The 9985-nt window shown below is 53.3% G+C and overlaps 1 protein-coding gene across 1 annotated transcript; it reads right to left on the minus strand.

Moving 5' to 3' along the window:
* Positions 1-386: 386 nt before the first annotated feature.
* Positions 387-9445, minus strand: LOC135824434 (uncharacterized). The gene is made up of 2 exons (XM_065337172.1): positions 7298-9445; positions 387-4405 (listed from the first exon to the last, which is right to left on the minus strand). The coding sequence occupies exons 1-2, from the start codon at positions 7758-7760 to the stop codon at positions 849-851; spliced, it is 4020 nt and encodes a 1339-aa protein (XP_065193244.1). The 5' UTR covers positions 7761-9445; the 3' UTR covers positions 387-848.
* Positions 9446-9985: the final 540 nt, after the last annotated feature.

Consider the following 9985-nt stretch of genomic DNA (forward strand, 5'->3'; position numbering starts at 1 on the left):
TGAGTGTGTGCGTTGTTTGTGTATGCGTGTATGTGTGTGTGTGTGCGTGCGTGTGTGTGTGTGTGTGTGTTGTGTGTGTGTGTGTGTGTGTGTGTGTGTGTGTGTGTGTGTGTGTGCTCCTGCATTGTTTGCAATTGCGGTCGGCGTTTCAGTAGACCACAGGATCTGTCCCGTCATTGTTCCAAACCTGTTCAACCCCCCATGAGGTCTGCATAGCCAGAATATGGCAGCGTGTCCGTCCCCAAGCGTGTATATGGGGGGGGGGGGGTTGTCCCAACTGCCATAGGAATAGACTGAAAGCACTATAACCATGCTCACGGAATACTACTACGCGTACAGGTGTGCAAAATGCATGCATGCAAGTACACAAACGCACGGGGCATTGCTTCAGTTTGAAACATGGCATTATTTTAGGATCATGTTAGCAATTATTTCGATCAAGAAACTTTTAGTGGTTAGCTTTGAATTATATCAAAAATATCATTAGTATCAATGGCCTGAGAGCAAAAGAAGGCCGTAGGGAACGAAAATAGATAAGATGCATACGTACGTAGATGTCTGATGGTGCGAATTATCAAGCCAACAGAGAGTGAAAGAGAGGAACTCAAGGCTCCGAGAAGCAGTGACGATCAGTTCAATGATTTTAACCGCACAAGCGCTAGTCAGCAAAGGCTAAACCCTGAAGTTCCACATCCGCTACGGATGAAAAGCTAAAGAACAGACCTAAATTTCTACATCCTCTACGGATGAAAAGCTAACAAACGTAGGGAAAGGAATCCTACACCAGCTAAAAACTGGTTCACTTTCTAAATTCCCGGCTAATGCAGTAATCGAACTGATGTGAAGGTTTAACAACAGACTTCTCCCGTTTCAACGGGAATATCGCGTATGCTGGCGACGGATTGAGGTCGTGGTGTGTACCTGATGCTGGTGGGTCGGTTTGCAATGCCAGCACGATCCAGCGTGAGGCCAATGCCCTCATCTGGGAGGCTGGCACAGCCCGCCGTGGGTACGTTGGGATCGTGACTTTCAGCAGCACCATAATCATCTGGCGAGGATGTTTGGCCAGCGGCACCCTCCACGGACGTCGTGTCCGCATGCTGCTGTGCATCGGGGTCGGCAGCTTGCTCAGGCCGCGCCGTATGCTTCAGCGGTGTAGGCTCCTGGGAGAGATCGCCGCCGGTGAGGCCACTGAAGTCGCTGATACTGGCCGACGGGAAGGCAACGAGATGTTGCAGGTGAGCGTCCGTGATGTGAATGTCGCTACGCTGGTGTAGCTCGCCGTGTGAAGCATGATGATGATGCGGATGTTCCAGACCACCACCGTTGACCATCGGGAATGAGTGCGAGTCGGCTCGCTTGACAATGGCCGACTCCAAGTCGCTCAGGGACTGCTCCGATGTGGGCGTTCTATCATCGTACATGCTGACAACACGCAGACCTGAAGCTACTTGGTTGTTGTGCGGATCGCCCGTGCTATCCGCAACTTGTGGCGGCACGCCGTTGCCCGTTTGATTAAAGTCAGCGGAACCTGGAGCATGCGTTGACAGCCGTGTATCTGGTGTGGCGGATCGGGACGAACAGCTGGGACCGAGGTTACGATCCAGCGTCGTATCGGTCGAAGCCTGTACGGCACTGTGATGCTGCGACATTGCACGACCGCTGTATGGTAGAGTTTGGTGTTGGTGTGTCGAGTCGAAGACAGCTGGGTGCTCTGGCGCTGTTGTCTCCGCGGAATCATACAAGCGGTGTCCATTGCGATCGGACGGATCACGAACAGCTGCTGGCGTCAGCGTACTACTAATCATATCCACAGAACCGTTGATGGTAGTTGCGAGCGGCGTGGGAAGAGCCAATTCGTCCCTGATACGCGACGCAATGGAACCGTTGGCTCGACCATTCGTTGCCGCCCCCGCAACCACCACTACCCCTACCGGCGGCTGCTTGCCCTGTGCTGCTGGTGGCGGTGGCTGTTTGTGAGCAGTTCTGCCTGGCTTGGCAGCACCGTTGGACTTACGAACCATCACGACCACCCCGGCCACGGTCACGCAGATCAGCACTATCGACAGACCGGCGCTGATCAGGAGCGGCACGGTCAGTGAGTTGCGCTCTCCGTCGCTGACCTCCTCGGCAGTGGCGGCCGCGGGAGGCGACGTCACGCCGCGCCGTGTGAACACCGTCGTAGAGCGTTTGCTGCCCTGGACGCTGGGCAGAGCGGCAAACACGGCGTCGCTCAGCGTCCCGTCGCCGTCCTGATTGTAGGCGTTGACGCGCACCGTCAGGATCATCGCCTCCAGGTTGCCGGTCGGACGCGGAATGTGCAGCTCTCGGAGCGGATAGTTGGCCGTCAGGTAGGTAAACTGTTCTGATGACACCGGCTTGCCCAGCCTAGTGTACTTGTGATACACCTTGTAGCCCATGATGTCCCGCGCAGAGTTGCGACGCACCGGCGGGTACCACCTGACGATGATGTCGCGCTTGCCCTCCTTCAGCGAGTTGAAGTCCACCCGCAGCTGTCGCACCGTCCCGATGTCGGCGTGTTCCTGGTCCGGCAGTGCCACCGTGCAACAGTCCTTACCGGCCGCCATTACGATCTGCTCGTCCGTGGCGTTGGAGCTGGAGCGGTACCGGTGCTTGTTAGCGTACTCGGCGCGCATGCGCATGCGATACGGCGTGCCGGCGTGGAAACTCTCGAAGCGCTGTGGCTGGATCAGGAATCGGGTGCTGTTGTGCGGTAGAGACAGCGTTTTCCACGTGGTGTTGTACAGCGCCGGGCGGTAATCGATGTTGAACGAGGTGCGCGTCAGGCCCTGCTTGCCCGGCGACGTTCTCCACGAGACGAGCACTCCGTCGTTCGTCGACGTGGCTTGCACGCGGAGCGGCCGTGGCACGAGCGACTTGCGGAGCAGCACGCCGCGGCCTCGTGCCATCTTGGGAGCGCTTGGTGCGTTCTGCGCAAACGCCTGCACGCGGAACTGATACTCGGCGCCGTCGAGCAGGTTCGAGATCGTCGTGAGGTTCTGCGAGGGCGGGATCTCCTCGTAGATGTACTCCCAGGCGGTCTCGTCGGCCAAGCGGAATGACACGTTGTAGCCCTCCACATTCGTTCGCATCGGCAATCTCTTCCAGGTGACGTTGACGGAGGAACTGGACACGGGTATCACGCGTACGTTGCCGGTGATTGGCGGCACCGGGTAATGTATCTGGATGTTCTGCTCGAACACGTTGCTCCAGCCGCTCATTGCGTACCTACCCTTGCAGTGCATCTGGTAGATGTCGCCCACCACGGCGTCGTCCAGAATGGCCGTGCCACCGCTACGAGGGTTGTACGAGTGCCAGTCGCCCTTGAACGGTGGCTCGCCGTCCACGTCAAACTGGTCGCGACTGAACCTCAGCCGAATCTCCTCCAGCGCTCCAGTGCCGCTGTCACCGGCCGGCAGGCGAAAGTCCACCGTAATGCTGCGCTCGGCCGCACTCGTCTTCACGATAAAATGCTCGTCCCGGAGCTGCTTGGGCCGCGGCGGCAGTTTGATGGTGACCTTCTCCTTGTCCTTGAGAACTCCGCTTGTCTTGCCGATCAGCCGCACGGTGTACCGCGTACCGGGTATGAGGTCGGCCAGCAGCTTGGAGCGTTGCTCGGTGGGATTCCTGTTGTGGTACTCGCGCTCGGTTCCCACGCCGTGCGAGATCACGATGCGCATCGATCGCAGCGCGTGCGGCAGCAGCGTCCAGTTGGCCATGATCGCCGTAGAGTTGAGCGCCCGCACCTGGCCGATGAACAGCGGCAGGCGGCGCTGGACATTGGCGTTGAGGCTGTCCAGGATGCCGAAGCCGGGCAGGTCCACGTAGCTATGCACGTCAATGCTATACGTGTTGCCCGCCTCAAGGCTCTTCAGAAGAACGGAGCTGCGACTGGCCGGCACGAGCAACGATATTTTGGTACTGGCGCCCTCGATGCTGTACTTGACAATGTAGCCGGTTAGCTCTACGGCCGGCGACGTCACCGGCTGCCAGCTCACTAGCATCTCCGTCAGACTAGTGATGTGCGTGCTCAGCCGCTTCGGGTAGAGCAGAATCAGGTCGTGCTTGAGAGTGCGGAACTTCGCCACGGTCTCGCGCCCGACCAGCGCCGGCACGAGGGTGGAGTACGAGCGGATGCTGACAATGTAGTTGGTGTCCTTGGTGAGGTTGGATATGACGATGCTGCCCACCCGCCCGTGGCTCTCCATGGACGCGTTGAACCTGTGGACAAGGTTGCTGCTGGTCTCGCGGTACACGCTGATAGTGACCCCTGTGCAGCGTGCGTACTTGAGCTCGGTACAAGACTGCTCCAGGTACCACTGCACCACCGCGCTGGTCGACTTGAGCTCGTCTATGTCGATGGACCCCGGTCGAGGCGGTAGTGCTGCAGAGCGTACACACACACACACACACACACACACACACACACACACACACACACACACACACACAAGCAAACACACGAGCATGCATGCACATACACACACACATGCACGAACACACACACACACACACACACACACACAACCAATCTACGTCAAACACCTATAACAACAAGCTGTAATCAGCACAGAACACAAGGCACCATACACACATGCACTCAGAAGCAAGACAGCTTGAACAATGCTGCAGGGCCGCTGTGACATAATTCACATCTTGACTAGTGGACCATGTTAGGTTATTTTTAGCCGCTACAGTAGCGGCACCAATCCCTAGCACCAATCCTGACACCTTTATAGTTATAGAAAGTGTGTTTCTGACACTGCAGGCTGGCTTGTTCAAGCTGCCTGATTCCCACCAGCAGCAGCAGCCTGCCCAAACACTGAAACAGGGTGTCACCATGGTCATGGAACAGGACGTCATGATCTACACCAAGTCATACTCGAATTATTATTTCAGAAATTTTAGGCACTCAATATTTTCGGTATGAGGGCAAAGGGCCAGGTTAGGTGAACGGAAATTTTAGGTACAGAGAAGCAGTTCCCTATTGGATTATGCGTGTTGGTGTTTGTTTGGTGTATTGAAATTTTTAGGTATGAAACAGATGCACCGAAAGTACCGAAAATAAAAGTACACTGAAAATTTGGGAAATTACAGTATACACTAGCGCGCGCGCACACACACACACACACACACACGCACACGCACACACACACACACACACACACACACACACACACACACACACACTACTAGCACATACACTAGCAAAATGTTACATGTGCCAACAGACAGTGCCAACACAGCAGTGTTCTAGTAACGAGCAGAAGAGTATTGATTCAGTGATCTACGTGCTAGATTCAAGTCCTGGTGGGGTTCGTATTTTTCCCCGGATATATTCTGGCTGTTCACTTCCCTGACTGTTGACATTGAATACTAATATGACTGTCCGGGTTACATTATTTTACACCATACTAGGCCGTGAATGTAATCGTTTCTAAATTGGCGCTGCCATTCCCTCTCCTCCCCAGAGCCACGACGACTCTGGGCTTCTGCTGAACATGATCCAGTAGGACAAGAACATGATTGTACACGACTTGTACTACTTGTTACTTGTAAACAATTATTTCAGATGCTTTGTAAATAATTAATTCCACCATAGTCATTCTACGACGTCACCCTCAAGCCAAGGAGCTGATTAGTAACTCCGTCTCCTGTGGGATTTTCATCCAGTGTAGCACAAAGGTACATGTAGGTATGGTTCACGTCTGAGCTGAGGGGGAGAAGGGACTCCGCTATCCCAGCAAAAATATACTTTCACCAGCACTGTATGAGTACAGTGTCATGTATAACGACTCCGAAGCCCGAAGGCGAAAGGCAGCACTCAGCCACGCTGTCCTGCAATAATTCGATAACACGTTGGCAAAAAAAAGTGTAGCTTTCTTGCGTGAGGCCTTCATCGGAGACAGCTAGTAGACCCAGGTGCTCGAAGTCCGTACATGGTATCCTAAGTTCGTACGCCCATAATTTCATGTTCTGTTATTGTATTCGACTCAAATATTTTATCGAGGGGACAGTGTGGTATGTTCTCCTCGCGTAGCAATTTTCAGGGATCTACGATAAGCAGAAGTCCCATACCACGCGAGTGGGTTTTCGAGTGCCCATACGAAATACAAATTGGGTTACATTTCATGCAAAAATCAACTTTGCCAAGACCGATTTCGAACGGACACAGCGTCAAACAGACCTTCACTCAATCATCAAGAGCCAGCTTAGAGCTGACAATGGCCAGAGGAGAAGAATTTACAGAGAACCACCAATTCTTGCAGAAAGGTTGACACTCCTGGCATCTCCACCACTGTTTTCCCGCGGTTTTCACAGCGCAGCTGCTTCTTCTCTGAGCCGACTAAAACAGCTTGCAGTTCGGCAACAAACTACGCTTTTGCAAGAAATACTGGTGGAGGCACATGCCAAACATATCCCTTCGGTGCTTTCGTCGTAACCGAGGGATTGCAAGTTAGCAATTAGCAGAAATATGTGTGTATTTCGAGTCACCTCTGATCAGTACGGACTTAGAGTACCCTCCGCGACACAAAAATTTGATATGAAAAATCAGCGAACTCCAGAGAAACAGATCGGATCGAAAGATGGCCTGGTTCAATCGAGCCTGGCCTCAGAACAAACTTGGACAAGATACCTTCCATCCACGAGCAGGATTCTGGCAAGTGATCATTGCTAGTGTGAGTTTCAGCTCGACAAACACACACTGTAAAAGTGTACGGACTTCGAGTACCTGGGTCTACTACTACTAGCGCGGTAGTGACAGGTCAGTCTTATCGTGGTTCACTATCACTATCAACCAAAAAGGGTAGACATTCGTTCTCTCAGCTGATCAGGTGTGAACACGGACAACCAACGAACACACGGACGGAGAAGCGATCATCCCACAACTAGTATTTACTGGCATGTGGCCTTGGCCTTCCGTCTCAACGTTCTTTTCCAGAAAGCACGCGCGTGCACCCCTTCTATTCAACCACGCCAGACGAGCCCTACACCTGTGCATTTCTACACGGTTCTAGTGTCACAACAAAAGCGCACGAACTACCACAGCCATAGGTCCGCTGCGAAACTCTGGCTGAGTGTGAAATAAAAATATAGGGAATATCCGCTATGTACACTGACGAACATACGCATTACTGAACGATACACAAACACACAAACACACACACACACACAGGCGTGTACAGTGTTACGCAAAAGCCTTTGGACAAGATGATCTGATAACAAAATCCCTTTTGACAAGGCAGCACCAGCAGCAGCAACAAGAAACACTCACCTAGAGCCACCACGTCAAACTTGTGGCTTTTGGCGAGAACGCTGCCATCCGCTGACAAGAGATCGCATCGATAGTGCCAAACCTGCTGCTCTGTGGCATCCATTCCGCTCGCGTGGTGGACTTGCAAGGAACCATTTTCGAGCAGTTTCGTAACGCCTGAGCCTCCCGCTGGTTCATCAGCGATGACGGACGAACCCAATTTCCATACGATCGTACTGTTACTGTTTTCCTCTCTCGTCTCGACTAGCGGGCATTCCAGGACCGTGCGAAACTCGTCACCCAGTTGATAAAACACAGTCTCAGCTTTCCTAGCGTCCACCGCTTCAAAGATTACCGCTGCCAAGAGACACCAGACCAGTACTCTGTGCGCACATATTTCCATCGCCGCTACTCCACCATCGCCAGCAGCAGCAGCAGCACTGACCCTGGCTGTCGGTCGTATCCGCGTTCTTCTGGTTCCCATGTCCTTTCCTGCGATGGCAGGGGTTGCACAAACAACCCGTACCCTACGCCAGCACCCTAAACGTACTGGTGCCCGTGGACAGGACAAAACTAAATTATAAAGTATAATTCCAGCGAAGGGGCCGGGATGATGTTTCTCAAACTAGTTCAGCGATTTTTGCCTGATTTGCGTCGCAAGCGGCAGGACAATCGGATCGAGCTGAACGAGTGCACAGAACTGGGTCACGAGTCTTTGTCCCGCGAGCCGTACTCTGCTGATGTGATCTCAGTCGACACTAGGATCCTAACACAAGGCCTAGCCACGCGTTCAGTACAGCAACCTTGGACTTGGTACTCTCACCTAGCAGAACTGCTGCTGCGGGCTCACTCCACGTGTATCACACTGTGCTGTAGCCTAGTGTAGGGTCGGCGGTATGGGGTTGCAAGCAAAGCTGAGTCAGATCGAGGGTGCTGTGGCCACACCGCACACCTTTCAGAACTGCTGGGCCCAAAGCTGCGAACCTACGCAACGGCTCAGCGTTGCCCACGATGTCAGCTTCTGCGACGCCTTCCGCAACGCCGTTCCAGCGGAAGGCCTCAAAACGAGTGCCCTGCCTGTTGTTGCGGCTGCAGGTTGACAAATGCGGCCGAGTTGAAACTGCAAAATGGCCGCACCGTGTTGCTGGAGGCGTTGCCTCAACTAAATCTGCGGCCTATCAATATCACTACCCTAGTGCCTAGTGCCGTGTGGCTGGGTTACATGTATTACTATTAGCTGCGTCAACAGCGAAACTAACTCAGCCCCAATAATTGATAACCCTCTGTCGGGTTGCAGGACAGAGAGAGATCGAGAGAGAGTTCTCTTGACCACCCACGGGATTGTCAGCTGTTCAGTCACTACCTTTCAAAAGGTGCGTGGAAAGAGCTTGACGAACTGCCGACAGCTCAATACGCGTTACAGCTGATATCGACCGGTCAACAAGCAAAACTGACGGAGGAAGATCTCCTGCAGTCGCCCTCGGTTCACTCAACGTCGAAAAGAGAGAGCAAAAAACTTCTCTCGCCTGCTAATATTCAGTCCACACGTCCCGGGGGCTGTCAGTAACACCTCGGTGTGACCCAGCGAGTGGAGATGTGGCGACGTCGCTCTGCTAGCGAGTAGTTTCTCTGTCAACGAGCTGCTATAAACGCAGCTGAACAGGCTCTGGTTCATCCGCTCCAACGCTGCAAGTAACGGTTAGTTGTCAGCTGCGGGTGAAACTGAGCCCTGAAACATGCATCCAGTACACCGAGCAGTGACAAATTGCTTCCGTTTCAAGCGAGTCCTGCCGGTTCGTCGGCACAGAACGAAGTGAGCGGCCTTGTCGTGAACGAATGTTTTCCTCGCCAGAGCGCTACTCCGCTCGTACTTACATACTTCGCACTTCCTGGCGTGAACACGACGGGCGATGTTCGCCTCACTTTTCCAGTTGCTACCCGCACTATGCTCGTTGTAGTGAGCATGTGAATCTTCAGAGGTTTCAACTACTACCACTACTAGTACTAGTCATGCGGGATGAGCCATTATTGGGACCATTTTAGCTCTGCCTTTGGAATGGCGCTCAAAATGTGCTAAGTGCATGGTGCTGGGGAGTTGTTGAAGATCGCTGGCCTGTACACCCCTGGGCAATAGGCTGCGCTATCTTTACACCCTCGCTATCCAGGCCAGGGTCGGGCCGCTGAGCTGAGTGAGTCGGAAAGATTTTCTCGGCGTCCTGGTCTGCAGAGATGCGATGCCAAGAATTTTCTCGCTCTCGACCAGGTGCGCTGACCAGGCTTTATCAGACACTCAGCTGCCAAGATGCTCCTTGATAGCGACTACTAGCAAAGGTAGTTATGCTCGTACACACGGTACGCAGGTGATCGATGGTCGGGAGGGCTCAAATGATCCAAGTCCTGAAGACCACTTGGCGCTTGGCAAGTGGTGGTTTGAGGCGATGACTCGAAGGTGTTGACAGGATGTTTCCAGTGCAACGCGGATATCATGTCGACCGTGATCCTGCGTTTCATTTGGCAAAAGATTACTCCCGCTCTACATATGCACGACAATGCATGTAGCTCCACTTGATCTTATAGCTAGCAAAGTGCCGTGGTAGCATTCAAAATGTAGCCCGCAGACTTTGATGTGTTGATCGAATGCCGATGTGTGCGCCAAACGTTTAGACGTGGGAATTATTTCCGAAACGCGTTGTGAATCATCTCACCTTC

This window comes from Sycon ciliatum, chromosome 9 (genome assembly GCF_964019385.1).
Source record: "Sycon ciliatum chromosome 9, ocSycCili1.1, whole genome shotgun sequence".
Taxonomy (NCBI): Eukaryota; Metazoa; Porifera; class Calcarea; order Leucosolenida; family Sycettidae; genus Sycon; species Sycon ciliatum.

Bases quoted from the DNA above. Each gene is read 5' to 3' on its own strand.
- LOC135824434 (XM_065337172.1), bottom strand. From the start codon at position 7,760: ATGGGAACCAGAAGAACGCGGATACGACCGACAGCCAGGGTCAGTGCT. The intron at 4,406-7,297 runs GTGAGTGTTTCT...TACGCTCTGCAG, and splicing joins GTTTGACGTGGTGGCTCTAG to CACTACCGCCTCGACCGGGG.